General features: G+C 50.3%; 5 protein-coding genes across 5 annotated transcripts; 3 read left to right on the forward strand and 2 right to left on the reverse strand.

Moving 5' to 3' along the window:
• Positions 1-319: 319 nt before the first annotated feature.
• Positions 320-1,603, forward strand: A1O9_10661 (NADH dehydrogenase; the record flags this gene model as incomplete). The annotated part of the gene is made up of 1 exon (XM_013400349.1): positions 320-1,603. The coding sequence occupies one exon, from the start codon at positions 320-322 to the stop codon at positions 1,601-1,603; it is 1,284 nt and encodes a 427-aa protein (XP_013255803.1).
• A 538-nt stretch (positions 1,604-2,141) lies between these two features.
• On the reverse strand, positions 2,142-2,680 carry A1O9_10662 (uncharacterized protein; the record flags this gene model as incomplete). The annotated part of the gene is made up of 2 exons (XM_013400350.1): positions 2,142-2,550; positions 2,607-2,680. 2 exons carry the CDS (start codon positions 2,678-2,680, stop codon positions 2,142-2,144), a joined length of 483 nt encoding a protein of 160 aa, XP_013255804.1.
• Positions 2,681-3,479: 799 nt separating this feature from the next.
• Positions 3,480-4,181, reverse strand: A1O9_10663 (uncharacterized protein; the record flags this gene model as incomplete). Its single annotated transcript, XM_013400351.1, has 2 exons — positions 3,480-3,815; positions 3,894-4,181. The coding sequence occupies 2 exons, from the start codon at positions 4,179-4,181 to the stop codon at positions 3,480-3,482; spliced, it is 624 nt and encodes a 207-aa protein (XP_013255805.1).
• Positions 4,182-5,255: 1,074 nt separating this feature from the next.
• A1O9_10664 (uncharacterized protein) lies at positions 5,256-7,017 on the forward strand (the record flags this gene model as incomplete). The annotated part of the gene is made up of 4 exons (XM_013400352.1): positions 5,256-5,396; positions 5,450-5,803; positions 5,855-6,505; positions 6,571-7,017. The coding sequence occupies 4 exons, from the start codon at positions 5,256-5,258 to the stop codon at positions 7,015-7,017; spliced, it is 1,593 nt and encodes a 530-aa protein (XP_013255806.1).
• Positions 7,018-8,810: 1,793 nt separating this feature from the next.
• A1O9_10665 (uncharacterized protein) lies at positions 8,811-10,853 on the forward strand (the record flags this gene model as incomplete). The annotated part of the gene is made up of 1 exon (XM_013400353.1): positions 8,811-10,853. The coding sequence occupies one exon, from the start codon at positions 8,811-8,813 to the stop codon at positions 10,851-10,853; it is 2,043 nt and encodes a 680-aa protein (XP_013255807.1).
• Between the last annotated feature and the right edge of the window lie 5,339 nt (positions 10,854-16,192).

Below are 16,192 nucleotides of genomic sequence, written 5' to 3' on the forward strand. Positions count from 1 at the left end.
TCAACCGAGCAGGGATACAAGCCGCAAGAAATTGGCTCAACAACTCACACCGGAGAGGAAATGCCAGCGAGAATTTGCAAGAGCAGCTCTCATCCACTCTGTCATTCGCTATCGACGAGCATGGGTTCGTACCATGGAACATAATACTGAATTGTCGAGGCGCGTAGGTCACTTTTGCTGTGAGTGCCGTACAAAGCAATCCTTCCATGCGTAGATCCCTATAAAAGACTACGCTCTCCAGCAGACACGACCAAGAACCAACATCTTCGACAACCAAGTATCATATTCAACATCAGCAAATATCAGCAAATATCAGAAAATGCAACAAAGAATATTGGTCGTTGGCGCCGGCTTCGGGGGACTCTGGAGTGCGCTTGCAGCAAAGCGGCTCATCGACCTTCATGATGCTGGGATTGAAGTAACAGTCGTTGCACCTGAGCCTAGGCTGGTCATACGACCAAGGCTATACGAAACAGATCCGGCAAATATGACCGCCTCTCTGACCGAGGTTTTCAATGTGACTGGTGTGCAATTTATCAAAGGAACCGTCAATAATATCGACACCACAAAACAGGAGGTGGAGGTTTTGGATGCAGCTGGCACATCATCCAAGCTTTCCTACAGCAGACTGATTCTAGCTGCCGGCAGCCGGTTGGTACGTCCAAACATTCCTGGACTCCTCGAGCATTCATTCAATATCGACCAACTCGAGGGAGCGGCAGCGTTCGAGAAGCATTTACAGGGCCTAACTTCCCTCTCTCCTACTACAGCACGCGATACAGCTGTTGTTGTGGGAGGTGGCTTCACAGGGATCGAGATTGCTGCTGAATTGCCTTCGCGATTACGTTCAATTCTGGGTCAGGATGTTAATGTCCGCGTTGTCATTGTCGAGCGGGCAGATAATATTGGGCCAGAGTTGGGAGCAGGCCCACGCCCAGCTATTACACAAGCATTCAACGACCTAGGAGTCGAGATGAAACTTGGAGCGGCAATCGTGTCGATTGACTCGACTGGTGTTCTTACAGCTAGTGGAGAGCGTATCGAAGCTCGCACCGTCGTTTGGACCGGTGGAATGCATGCTACGGAACTTACTGAACAGATCGCCGGCGATAAGGACAAACTTGGGCGCCTACATGTTGACCGCGATCTGCGGGTGCCTTCCAACAAGGCGATATTTGCAACGGGTGACACAGCCTTCGCGAAGACCGATGAGGATGGCCACTACGCTTTAATGTCGTGCCAGCACGCACAGCGTCTAGGTCGCTCAGCTGGACATAATGCGGCAGCCGATCTGCTAAAAGTTGAGACTCTGCCTTACACCCAGCCTGACTATGGAACCTGTCTTGATCTGGGACCGTGGGGAGCCGTTGTCTGTGACGGATGGGATCGTAAAGTTCTCATCTCTGGTCCACAGGCCAAGCCAATCAAGCAGTGGGTCAACACGAGTCTGATCTACCCTCCGAAGGCCGAGAAGGCTTCAGCCTTCGCGGCTGCTGATCCTGCCATTCCATATCACACATTGGATGAAATGGCTGCAGCCTTCGCAGCTAGCAACCCTTCCGTTCCACTTCCAACCTTGGAAGAGGTTAAAATGCCAGCTTAGTCTCAAACAACTGGACCTATGTCCACGATAGGCTTTAAAGATTTTTAGATATGCTAGTGGAGCACAATAAGCGCTCCATTGACACAATGCATTCCTGATTCACAACTATAAAAGTAAACCACGCACTTCCTGAATAGTGTTCTGTTGAATCCAATATCTACTCGAAAGCATCTGCCAACACAATGACCTGCTTCATGACTCGGGTTTAACAACCAGGACGCTGATGAAGGGGCCACACAAAATGTTGGGATCGGATGCTTCGTGCATGTTGTTCGTAACTATACTTCTTCACAAGTAAAATTCAAATGGACTTCTCTTGAATGCGATCCGTGGTTTCTTCTACTCAAGAATATTCGCCTGCGTTCAGATCGCCTGTTTAGCAACGACCTGCCTCGGGAGTGTTTTCTTGCATCTGTGATATATTGCAATAGGATAGACCAGGAAATGTGTTCATGTGGGAAGACAAATCCCATCCCCATTTGCAAGAGCAGAGATATTGCTTTTTAAAGCCACAATCTCAAGCATAGGAGCCTATCTTCTATTTAGCCTGTTTTGCTTCTTCCACGTCAGCATCGATCACAACCAGGCTGGAAAGGCCGTCTTTGTCGACCTTTTCTTTCTCCACGATAAATAATGCATGGAACAGCGCCTCCTCGTCTCCAACAGTCTCTGAGCGCACATGATGACAACCTGGTGGCTCGTACCAGCTGTCGCCAGGGCCGTAGATCTTCGCACCCGAGCCCTGTGAGTCCGGGTCATGATTAGGGCAGACCATTTGATTCAACATCTGCCCTTTGACCATAGTTGCCATCACCGTTGCTCCACCGTGGGTATGAGGCGGCGTTGCAGAATTGGGCGGTGCCGTCACCATGAGACCCAGACAATAGTGATTTGGGATATTGGAAGGCGACTCTTGAAAAGTCGGCGCCAGACTGGGAACTGGCCTCCTGGTGCAAAATGAGTTTAAAGTACTTCAGCGTTGATGCTATCTATGGAATCATACCCGTCGACTGACCAGCGACCATCCTTTTTCACGATATTCTGGTCCTGCCAGCGAGCATTCAGATCGGGCGCCATGGCGTGTGTCAAGTGATCTTGCAGTGCTTTCCCTCAAAGCTTTATCGTGACACTCACCCTCTGGTTAAGATGGGGATGGCTAAAGGGTTGAGATTGTCGGGCGCTTGAAAAATGCAAATGTCCTCTTTGTTCTTTAGTGGCAGACATCTCTCCCGCGGATCATGTCCTGTTTATATCGTTCGATCTTTTGACGTTGCGCTCAGACTCTATTTCACCTGGCCCATCAGAAAACCACGATCGCTGGTCGCCACAATATGCCGTGCTTAGAAGTGTGGAGATCTTTTGACTACAAACAAATAGGCCTCCCTGGATGAGTGGAACTCTGGCTTTTAGTGAGTTACCTAACACCCTCTTTCAAACTTACGAGTACGTGCAGAAGCGGGTCGCCGGTGTGCCTAACTACCAACCGTAGTAAGGGGTTCGGGTATCGGGTCCGCTGGCGCTCAGTCGAATAGCCTATCTAGGTGATCGGTCTCTGGACACGGACTAGAGGTATCCCTCGGACTGTAGGCCACTCATTCGCATTCATTTCGACATCGTAAATACGTCAAGACCATATTCTGAATTTAAACATAAACTTTTGTCAGCCCGCTATACCTTGGTGGACGTGGCCGGGGACATGCTTAGCAGTGCGCCAATAGGGACTGGAGATAATTTTCGATCCAGCGGACGAGATCTCCCAGCAACCACTCAATCTCAGGTGAGGAATATCTAATTACCACAGTAGGAACATGCTTCTCCGCGGTGACATGTTCTTCGAGGTGCCTATTGGCTTACTTGATTCCTCCGCTCGAATCTATTAGGTCGCCGCCTCTGGCATCAATGTCCTCAATAAATTGACCTGAACCTTACGCCGGTTCTTTGGTACGTATCCTTCTAGACCGTCATCATTCAAGTCATGATACAGCTGCCAGCGCCGTGTCCTTAGGTCCTCAACGACAGTGAACTGCGCGGCTTCATCAAATGTTATCACCCGTTCATCCTCTGTCCAATCCCACGGGCCGATGTGGTGGGCGATGCTGGCTGTCTTATTTCCATATTTCACTTCCATAGTATCCTTGTCAACATACAGCCAGTTAAGCAGTGGTGGATCTGCCCTTGTCTGACTGACAAGGCCGAGGGGAGCTGGAACTCTCTACCCATTCATAACGTATTAGTATACATTGGCCTCCGGTTTGAATAGATGTACACCCTACAACTTCGGATCGCTTACTTCGTTATCCGGGTATTCAATATAGAATGCCTCTGCAATATAGCCTTGCGGACATGGGTTCACTGCTTCACGCGGTCCAATCCACACCCGGTCGTCCTTTAAGACAATCCTCTTCTCGTGAATGTCGGAAGCTCGCGGGCTAGTGGGGTCGCAGAAGACGTCGATATAAAACTTCTTCATTCGCACTGCATCTTTCTTGCGCTCTTCTTGAGTCTTTTGTGCGGAATACGCCTGCCCAACTCCAGTGATTGTAGGAATCGAGGTCAGGATCATAAGACCAATGACCATCCTGACGGTAGTCAGAACATTCAGGGGTTCGACGAGCTTGGTGCAGTCAGTAGACGTCGGGACACAACACTACGAGTAGGTACTTGGTAGTGCCGGCTCATGTTGATCGTGTCTGCGTGCATGGCTTCAAGGACGGATGGCAACCGCATCGGGACCTTAGAATCAACGTCACAAGCATTCAAGTCAGTCAGAACAAACATGCCAAGTATTTGATATGTGCCAAACATGCCAAGATATCGCCACAGCCAATCTGGGCTAGACCGGCAGAACTGTGTATCACGTGTCTTGACCATGGATGAACTTGGTTAGACAGATTTATATGCGAGTAATACTGCTATGTTCTCTTCTCCAACTGGAACCTTGCTTATCTTGACGGCACGAATATTCCAGTCTACTCCTTGGATCGTCTCGTGCCTAGCCGTGATCGACAGGCTGGACTGATCACGGAGCTTATGCATGATGGCTGGTGGGGTCAACACAAAACGATGTCTGTTCATATGGTCAACCCCAACATCCGCATACACTTGGGCTGAATCTGGTGAGTCTTGATCGCTTCCACGTGGATAGACATGGACATATCGGAACGAGCACCACCGGATCTCAGGCCAATGTGCTTCTATCAAGGTGAATTTTGGTGCTGTTTTGCGTGGAGGTCATCACGTATTATTGCTCGTCAACCCAACGGCAGTTCGACATCACCGTCGATCGCGCCTTATATCCGCTAACATCCCTGTGGGGTCCCCCGCCTCCTCCACATTGTTGGAGTTGTGCCAAGATGATTGATATGAGGATATCCCATCGACTTATGCCGCTCTATTCCCAGAATGGGCATTCGATTTGCACACGCCGCTCCGCTCGTGGCCAAGCGATTTGCTTGGCACCATTGATGAGCCATCGGCCGTGGTCTGGCTCTTCGGCATTTCAAATATGGGCACAAAAAAACGGCCGCCTTGGAGGCATGGTCGTGTTGATGCAGGCAAAGAATAGGCTACTACGCAGGTGTCCTGGATATAAGATGCCCGGCCTATCTTTGAAACATGAGCGACGAACAACCCATCTTTGCCCCCTCCGACAATGTCTTCCAACAGGCAGGATACTATTGCGGCCAATTGGCGTGTGTTTGTCGCCTGTGGCCTTGTCTCACTTTCCCCATTTCAGTATGGGGTGGATTTTGGATTGATTGGAGGCCTGCAGGCAATGCCAGGTTTCCTTCAGGTCTGGAGATCTGACAGCATTGTAGCTTCACCCTGACTAACCGTTATGTGCAGATCTATGGCTACAGGTCCCCAACGAGTGTGATCGGATGGAACATAACCCCATTAAGACAACAATTGATTTCGTCCCTCATGACCCTCGGTGCATTCATCTCCTCCGGCGCCGCTGGCTTTGCTGCTGTCAAGTTGGGAAGAAGACACTGTCTATGGCTGGCGTGCATCTTGTGTTGTGCTTCGAATATCATCATGATGGCCACTACATCTATTGGCGCTCTATATGTCGGCCGCCTTCTGATTGGGCTTGCGAACGGTTATTTCATGACATTCTCCCAGCTTTATATCCAGGAGAGTAGCCCAGCAAAATATCGCGGCCTATTCCTGTCGACTTTCCAATTTTGCACTTCATTTGTATGGTCAATACCGCAGCTCAGCTAACAATATACTGACCGATTCGTTCAGGGAACGCTGATTGGCACAATCATCGACTGGTCGACTGCAAAACGGCCCGACAAATCTTCCTACCTGATTCCACTTGGTATCATCTATGTGATACCAGTGGTTTTATCGATCGCCATGTGGTTCATTCCCGAGTCACCTAGATGGCTAATTCTCCAAGGCAGATATGAGGACGGAATCAAGTCTCTCCGGTGGCTAAGGCCCGAGGGTGCCGACGTTGAATCAGAGGCCAATGTCATCCGTGATGCCATCGAGAGAGAACGTGAGATGAAGACCAGTGTGGGAGTATTGGATATGTTCAGAGATCCCGTGAACCGGCGCCGAACCTTCCTCTCGGTCTGTGCCGTGACTCTCCAGGCTGCTTCCGGATCGATGTTCATCATTGCCTACAAGGCGTACTTCTTTACCATGGCTCACGTCGACAATCCTTTCGGAATGAGCTGTGTTCTGAGCACGTTGGGCTTGGTAGCGATTCTGGCAAACTCGGCGATAGTCGTGCGCTATGGTCGCCGTAGAGTGCTTCTTATGAGTGGTCTGTTAGTATGCGGAATCTTTCAACTTATTACGGCTGTTGTTTATGACAAGCACCCTGGTACCAAAACTACGGGAAAGGTACTCGTGGGCCTTGCATGTCTATACATGATGAGCTACAATGTGAGTACCTGCCTGATAGTCTATCTGTCGCCGAAGCAGGCCATACTAATGTATTTGATCCATAGGGAATGATTTCGACATATGCGTGGCTTTCAGGTGGAGAGCTTCCAACTCAACGCCTTCGAAGCTACACGTTCGGCCTGGCCGCAGCAGTCGGCTTCCTTGGAGCTTGGCTTACTACCTTCACGGCACCGTACTTTATCAACCCAGCATCCTTGGACTGGGGTCCAAGATATGGTTACATTTGGTTCCCATCATGTATCGTTTCTGCCGCTTGGGTGTATTTCTTCCTTCCGGAGGTCAAGGGACGAACATTGGAGGAGATTGACGAAATGGTTCGTGATCCTTACACTATCACTGAGCCAAACAACACTAACTGGAGTTCTAGTTCGGGGCTAAGTTGCCTGCCAGGAAATTCCGAAAATACCAATGCGTGGGAACTAATGCAGTCCTGGAGCACAAACTTGCAAGGCGTAGCACTGAAGAACAAGTATGGGGAGATGAAAAGGTAGGCGCCTTAACAATCAGTCCGTTGAGCTCAACCCTCAGAGAAGCAATTCGCTAACATGATTGATCCGTGTATAGGCTACTGCAGAGGCGACTATCAGCACGGCATAGCCTTAACTACGGACTATGATACGGAGGGGTGCCTCCAGGATGGAAATCGCGTTTAGGGGCTTGTCGCCACATCACGCCTCTGCACACACAGGTAGTGGACACTTGAGGATCTACTTCGTAGCTCCTCGGGACCAGTGTAACTACGTTGTGCCATATAAATTGCATCAATACTATTATAACTGAGGAAAATTGTGCAGCACTCTCAAGCTATGTGTAGCCGTAAGCTGTAGATGTACCAGTCCCCTACACCACAAGCGTGACAAGTCTAGGGGAAGAAATCCGCAATCTGACCCAATTCTCTAGCCAAGTTGATCCAATCGACAGATGATGTAGCATTGTATACCAGTAAGTTCTTCAAGTCAACCGATATCATATCGGTTCCTTTAAATTTCAAACGCTTCCCAGCAGGAACGGTTCTACTGCCCTCAAGTTAGATATCCAGTTTGACGGAAGACGCACTTTGAAATTGGACTCACGCATAATACCCAGTCGAAGTTGCCTCAAACTGCCATCTATATGAGATGGTATTGCAATCATGCAGCACAAATAGCAGGTACTGAACCGCATTCGTGAAGGGCGATAGGCCGCTTGCCGTCAACGATGCAAAAAACTCATCAATCCCTGTCGTTGCCGGCTGATTGCTGTAGCCTCCAGTGGCGGTCTCGTCGTAGCTGGTGAAATCTGTCGTAACAATACCGGTCAAGTCGGCGAGTGAGGTGACCGCGCCAGCATTGTAGTGGGAAACAAAATGGCTGGCGATATCTGCTGCTTGCGCATCAGTCAAGCATTTCACTCCGACGCGTTCGCCATTCGGATTCCACGGATACCAGGCTCTCGCATGCACTATGATCCCACAGAGGACGAATATCGATCGAACAGGAGTTCTAAACATTTATTGGGCCTATCTGGTTGTTGAGAGTCTGCTAAATTTCGTGCTGTCGATACGGGGGTATCAGAACATTGATTCGGTCTCACCGTGGACGAACATCGCTACAATGTCAGTGACCTCATTATGGAATATCCTGATGGCTGGGAACAAGAGTCCTTGTGATAGTTGTCTGTGTGTTAAGGTTTGCCACAGTCGATCATTGTTCCTCGCATCGCTCCGGCACTTTGCCTTTGGCAATAGTGTTTCAGCCGCACGGATCCCAGTGTCCCAGTAATAGAAACACATGTGTACGAATTCAATTTGGGGGAGAAAAGACCGCCATCTTGATGTCGCTGCTCAGTAGAAATGCAGCTTGACAAGGCAGAGAGACGGTGGATGAAAAGCAGTGTGCTGGTGTAATCGACAACAAACTTGTGCAATGCCAATGTTCAAAAATAGCCTTTCTCGATTACCTGATATTAACGCGGCTAATTGGTGGCTTGCTCACAGGTGTTTTCTAGGAAGTCTTCGTGAGCGACCTACTTTTCACTATGGTGCTGTTAATCCACCACGCAAAAACCGTAGCATGCGGTGAACATTGAAGCGTTCATGGGTAAGAACAGTCATGGTGGTCAACGCGGATGCGTGCATTGTCGGTAACGGAAAAACTATATTCCCATTCTCTTGGCATCAAACTTTAAACCTTTGAAGATTCTTTTATCCAGAGCAATCTCCTTTACAATTCAAAGAGTCAAGCCGAGCCTGTGGGAACGATGTGCTATTCAATGTGTAATCTGCTGTGAACGTTTTGTCTTTGCAATGGATGCACTGAAACTTCTCTCCCGATCAACCGGGCTGAAAGCAACAGCATCAAAATCCGTGTCCAGCCAAAATCCGTCAGCCGAGTCCAAGCCCCAGGACAACGGCATAAACGGCAACACCAGAAAACGAAAACGAGAGTCAGATGCCGTAGCTGACGTCGACCAAGCTCATGCGAAGCGACTACTCTCCGAGCAGGAAATTCGACAGATACAGAAAAAGCAAAGTATCAAGATTGTCGACTTGGGTGTCTTCCGGGCCGCCGCTGACCCGTTAGCGTCCAAAAAGTCACTGAAGGAGAGCTCGAGAATTTTTCCACAACCACTTACCAACTTTTCGCAACTACGTCGCCACCATAACATCAATGCTTCACTGGCTCGCAATGTGTCTGACCAAGGATATCATGAACCGAGTGAGGTTCAGGTCGCGACACTGCCCCTCCTCCTTGAGGGAACACGAGGCCCGGGGGAAACTGAACCAAACCTCTTGACCGTAGCCCCGACGGGCAGTGGAAAGACATTGGCGTTCTTGATACCACTGATTGAAAAGATTGCCAAATATCACCAGACCAAAGACGATAGCCTCGGGAAGCATGTCAGCGCCCTGATTCTGGTGCCCACCAAAGAGCTAGTGTCACAAATTGTAAACGAGGGTCGGAAACTCACAGTCAGCACCGGTGTCACAATTACGGCGATGAAAAAAGGAATGAGGCTATATGACGGACACAACGGGGCAAGCGATACTTCATCCGACTCGGACAACAACAGTGAAGACGAGCGTGGAAGCACAACCCCAGGAAAACGAGTGCCTATAGTCAAGTCTGATGTCCTGGTCACTACACCTTTAAGCCTTGTTCATGTACTTTGCCCATCCTGGGGAGAAGACGAATCGATACCTCCTCATCCGCTCCCCCAGCTCGAGACACTCATCTTTGACGAGGCAGATGTTCTTCTCGATCCGCTCTTCCGTGCTCAGACTCTTGCAATTTGGTCGGCATGCACATCATCTACACTTCGAATTAGTATGTGGTCTGCCACAATTGGCTCGAATATTGAGGAGCTTGCCGTGCAGACAATTCTGTCGCGCCAAAAGAAGCTTAAGATTAAGAAAAGCGAGCAACCCCCTCTGATAAGAACAATTATAGGTCTTAAGGATATCAGCCTGCCAACGATCTCTCACAAACTTACCTACACCGCAACAGAATCGGGGAAACTCTTAGGAATGCGACAGCTACTCCATCCATCACGCTCAACCCCCTCCTCGAAGTCCGACAAAAATAAAGGTGAACCACTGCGGCCGCCTTTTCTGGTCTTTACCCAAACAATCGCCCGGGCACAGTCCTTGTATACAGAACTACAATACGATATTCCTTCAGAAGCTGGTGGCTCCGCACGTATCGCCGTTCTCCATTCCTCGCTTCCGGCGCACACCCGTTCGTCAATCATGCAAATGTTTCGACTTGGGAAGATATGGATACTGATCACGACAGATCTCATTTCGCGAGGTATTGATTTCCGAGGAGTCAACGCGGTGATAAACTACGACATACCGACGACTGTAGCAGGATACGTGCATCGTGCCGGAAGAACTGGAAGAGCAGGAAGAGAGGGAGGCGTGTGTGTGAGTTTTTACACAAAGGAGGACATTCAATATGTCAAGGGCATCGCAAATGTTATTGCCGCAAGTCAGAAGACACAGTCAAAACTTAAAGATGTGGCGGCAGAGACCGACTTGGATAATTCATCGTCAGGACGACCTGTGGTGGAGAATGGCATCCAACCTTGGTTGTTGCATGCTCTTCCAGATGTGTCCAAGTCCGCACGGAAAGATCTCAAATTCCACGGAGTAGAGTCACGTCGAGCGATACATGCAGACGATGACGAGAAGACCAAGAGGATGAAACGCAAGGCAAGGATTGGAACGCAAAGTGGGTTTGAGAGACGAGAGGTCAATCGAAAGCGTGGTGCTATCGAGCAAAACCTGCGAACGCAACGGGAGGAGCAACCGACAGAAAATGATGAGCACTGGGAGGGATTCGGCTGAGTGGAACTTTCATCGTCAGAAGGACTCATCTCGCCATGGTAAATCTACATGCGTGTCATGCATAGTCCAGTCATCTGGACTAATATCAAGCGGACCGCCTCGGACCGATGTCCTGTCGGTAATTTCAGAGTTCCACAGCCAGTCGCCGTGAAGCTCAGATGTGGTACCAAGATAGTGTTACAGGCACGAGGTAAGGGACTCAAGTTCAGGACTCACATGCCAATTCCTGGCTCCTGACTCGCTGAGTTTGGGTCTAGAAACCCTTTGTCCGTTGAGTCAAGGGACATCATGAGATATGTGGGACAGAGATGCAGCACCAACACCCACCGTACAATGTTTTCAATAAGGCGAAATGGGGCCTTTTGAGCATGCTTAAGTGGGTGCACTTAGTATCTCATATTGATGAGATTTGAGGCCTGAAAGGGAGTCGCCCATCAGATGCTGCATGTGCCGGAAATTTTGGACCACCCTTCAATGGTTTGAGGCACCACCACCAATCATTTCGGGGTCAAGCCACAAAAGGGCCAGATTGATCGAAAAGCGACCCACCACTACCGATGCTTTGTGGCTTGACAACCTCGGAGTTTCACTCGGAGTAACAAAAAGTTCGCGCATGGATCCCCTGATCCCTGGAAGCAACTTACCATCCTCACCATCCCACCTCGGCTTTTGACCTTCGGGTCGGAAAATGCGATGGAGATGTCAGAAGGGGTCCTCAGGAAGCTTCTATTTCCGGCGTTCCGCTGAGCTTCCCCTTTCCCACCGTCCGGGGTTCACCCATCTCCACGCAAAAGAAGATGCCGTAGAAACCTCGAAACATCATCTTTACCCGCGTGCTGGTTCGATTATGCCTCACACTCTGCCACAGACGCGTTCCACGTGCGGTCTATTGTCTTCAGAGCACTACTGATAGCGGTCTACGGGGTAATTTGGGTCTGAGAACCCGTGAATTTGCATCGTATTGCAAGGTTATGGAGTTTCCTTCTCGTTACCATGATCTATGTGGGACAGCTGTGCATGATGGAATTGATCTGGAATCTGAATTCCGGTGCCAATGGCGCAAGACTCATGCCACCCCAGGAGGCTCCCACCATAACTCCCAAAAAAAAATAGAAACTTGCTCTTATTTTTGCACCAGATCCAGATCCGACACCAACCACCGGAGCGGGCATTAGTCAGGGTTTGTGGGAATATCTCCGCTTCTTCGGTAATATATTCCACCAAGAGGCACACAACATTGACGGCGACGACTCGGTACTCATTCACGGAGGATCAATCTCGGCAGTGGTAATAATAGATCGGAAACCGTGCCATAGAAAGTTCGGGATTTCGCAATATCCAAACAATAATACACCTTATCTCCTGATTTCAAGCGTCCTGTACATGTCGAAATCCAATGAATCATGCGTTGAGACCTGAGCTCTATGGAGACGATCCTGAAATTGCGACAAACATACCGAGTACCTCTCCTGGTGTTGATGTGGCGAACGTTGGGTGATCGTCGGGTCAGCAACGGTGCCGGTTATCGGTAAGGATTGAGGCTGTGGATGTGGGACGAACCGTGCGGCACTCGCCATGTTCCTTGACAATTCAGAAGTAAAAAACCCTCCCAAACAATAATTCTCCGAGACGACTTTCCATTCCATTCCTTTCCGCCTGGCGCAATAGCTGGTCATGCCACTTTCGGTATCCCGACAAGCGAGATTATGTAGAACCTCGTGGTGGCGCAACCACATCTCCAACATGTGATTTCCGCTACAAGACCTCTGCCCACCACTCGGTGTCCCACAAACCACCCACTTACCTGTGCCCAAGCCTTGCGGGCCCAACGGTATTGGAACCCTAGATGTGAAAAGTCCTGCCGCTCAGGAATCCGCCGTGTGCCCGGCATGTTTACACGGTCAGTTCCTGCTGAATTATTTGGCGTGAAGAGTGAAAGCCGGTGGCCAAATTTAGTTTGCCGGTGTCCAGAACCGCAATGATTGACGTTTCGGTAGTCGATCTCCGGCAGAGTTTGCCTGCTTGATCATACCACTTCTCTCCCCATTTGTGGGATTGTCCATATGCTCTGCACGGGGCAGCGTCGGTCCAAATGTCATGTTATTGAAATGTGGTTCTCTCAGCTGACAGACCCTGTTCAGCGAGGTGGACGCGCGAGTCGAGCAGTGCGATCACCACACTACTCTTGCTAAAGGTTGGTCCCTACTCAGGTGGGTGGTTCGAGCATTTAGAAATGTGTTTCTGACTTCGGAAGTGTTCCAGTACGGTCGACAGCGGTTGCGCAATCCCGTTAGCTGCCCGCCGAGAATCGCAGCGCGAGTTTGCATTGCCGGCCAACAGTTCCGGGATTCAGTGCACTTTCTCTGAACATCTTGCTATCGTGATGCCGCCGCGACATCATCGCGGAGGTGGTATTGATAGATTGCCCGGCTGAAGGCTCATCATTCCTCGGTGGGAGCCGAATACTTCAGGCGGAACCATCCCGACTACCGGGCCCTTCAGGCACAATGCCGGCTTCATTTTACTGGATCATGCCACCTATGACAGTCCCCTGACTGCCAAGCGGCATCTTGTCCCACCTCATCGGGGAGTTGCCCTGCGGATTATTCGTTTTCTTGGGAACAATGTTGGGTAGGGTGATAGCGCGCGCACATCACCCACGTCCTCGGAATGCCATCATGTCTTCGAGGTGGTCTCGGAAAGAGCTTTCGGTGAGGTGATGCCAGCCAAATCGCCCACACCGCCCACATCGGAAAGAGGGGCCTGTCGCTCCCCAAATCAAGAACTTGTAAGCCAAATGAAGACGAGGTTAGGAAATTTGTACCGACCATTTACGTGGGGCGATGTTTTAACGACGGACATGTACGAGTGCAGAGTACAACATGGCTCTTACTTTGCCCCTGATTCAGTGTGAATCAAGCAGGGCTCACAAGGGGTTCTGGACCTTCCTGGGAAGAGTCCCTGGAGTCTGGCCCAAAAATATGACAGGGAATCCAAGACGAACACATACTGCAAGCATGAGAAGGCGATGAACCATGATGCCTGATAGGAGCTTTACGCAAGAACAAGTGAGGTATCCGTGCCGACGACGCCTAAATCGGCGAATTGATTGAGTATGAGGCTTGCCATTCTCCCCCACGCAGTCAGGGTCGACGTGCCCCGAAATTGTAGCATCCTGCTACTGAGGGACTACTCGCAGGTTCGAGTTCGAGTTCGAGTTCCAGAATCTCTGGACGAGGTAAGATGTACAGGCAGCTACTTGCACAAACGCCATGCATGAGATAGAGGAGCATTGCGTCAATTATTACATGGCCTGCCCCAGAAGAGGGCTGAGCTGTGAGAGCTTCCTTCAACTAAGGTCTAGCTCATTCGGCAGCTCGGGAGCTTGGGAATATCCCACCTTCGCCTCGTATTGCGCGCCACTAATCCTGGACTGAGTCCGGAGATAATCTGGGGAGTAAGAATATTTTCGAAACGAGGACGGTTCCGACAACACGAAGGCACGGCGTGCGCTCTCGTTCACCGTGCCTAGCCGCAGACCGGCAATAGAAATCCGCGTTCGACGTCGTGTCGCCCTGTGCTGCTACGGCAATTCAAAGTTCACAGGGGCGCAAGGTTCATGGAAAAGATTTTTCTTTTCGCCCAGCGCGGAGCATCCCGAGACACGAAGAAGCTCGTATTTTACGAGTCAGGAGACCCCAGAGCTGAAGTTATGCGCTGAGTCGTGCTTGGGAGACTATTGATTTTCCCACCATTTTGACTTTTGAGCGGACAGTTGGACTCCTTCGTACAGAATACATCCGGGTCGTTTTTTCATAGGAGGATACTTTCCCATTGATGCCTCCCAGCCTCTCCACCTGGACGGACAGCTGTAAGATGTGGTTCCAAATGATACTTATTTGGCGCACGAGACAAGTCAATTCACAGACAGGATCGTTCGACTGGCGGTCCATGCGCGGCGGCGAGATATTGAATCCTCAAACCGCAAGAAAGATTAGCCGGGAGATATCAACAGCTCACTTCCCATGTACCGCCTTTTGGATATGTTCGAGCACGTAATTACATGCCTCCTAGGGAACAAATATGGAGTTCGGATAGCAACCCGCAAGAGCACTGACGCTGCCAAAGCTTCGCTGCCACCAATGTATTCTGCATTTCCATTATTATCCACTCAACACGTGTCAGGCTGCACCCCGTGCGCAACGCGACATCATACAACATGGGGGGCACGGCTGTAGAATTGGTCGCGTCTGGGTCTTTGGCATTATCGGATAATGTGGACGTATTGAAGGTGGGGGATGGATGTTGTTCATCCCACGGCCACAACCCACCTGGGTTGGGTGCCACGACGGACCAGGGCTGAGCTGCACCCAGGACTCCGCACTCCGCGGAACTACTGTCAACACGTGCTCCACAACGCATCAAGCCGGCCTTGAAGCCATTGCGCTCTTAGGCACGGCTGAATCTGGAGGCTTTGGTATCAGGCTAAAGACCAGGGAGCCTAATCAGCTATGTACCAGGGGCAGCATGTCGCTGTTGCAAGAATTCCGTATCAGATCGGTGCTCCTGTGAGGGGTGACCATTGTATGCGCAAGAGAGTTTACTCGGTTCAGAAGCGATTGCGAGTACAATAACCAAGCCCACCTGTACTCTGTCGAGAACCAGTGTGAAACCATTGATACGGTGAGGCCTTAACCCATCGGCACCTCGTATATACGTACAGCCTCCCCTTCAAACTTGCCTGGGAAGGCCCGGCGGATTTTTCGTCATGATGCACGAAGCCTTTCTACCGGTCTCGGGCTCGACACAGCTCTCCCCGATCCATGTTTTTGGTAACTTGGGATCTTGATTCCAATATTTCGGTTGCTACTCCGGCAGAAGACAACGACAGACGACTGTGCACTGTGATGTTCCGACACTAGATGCCTAGCATTCCCGCTCCACCAGGGCATGGATTGGCGGGAAAAGTCAAGTATCTTTACATGTTTCAGCTCTGGGAGGGTTCCATAGCTCTACCAATGAGCCCTCGAGGATGGAGTTCCAACGACGAATAATAATAGCACCTCCACGCGCGATCGGGAGGCGATACTTCTGCAATCCTTGGTCTAAGTGCGCAAGAACAACAATGCAGCGCGGTCGCGAGGCGACCCTCGCTCACTTACCGCTCACTTACCATTCGGATGCGCACGTGTGCAGCCATAAAGTTTATTGTCTGGAATTGGACCGAATGGAGGGACTGCTGTTCCAGGCAAGAACGCTCGGGCGGCGATTTTGTGGAAGGATGTAGTTCAAAGTTTGCATCTCATCATTACATTCCATCTGTAGCTACTCGTCTCCTC

This window comes from Exophiala aquamarina, assembly GCF_000709125.1.
Source record: "Exophiala aquamarina CBS 119918 chromosome Unknown aczIA-supercont1.14, whole genome shotgun sequence".
NCBI lineage: Eukaryota > Fungi > Ascomycota > Eurotiomycetes > Chaetothyriales > Herpotrichiellaceae > Exophiala > Exophiala aquamarina.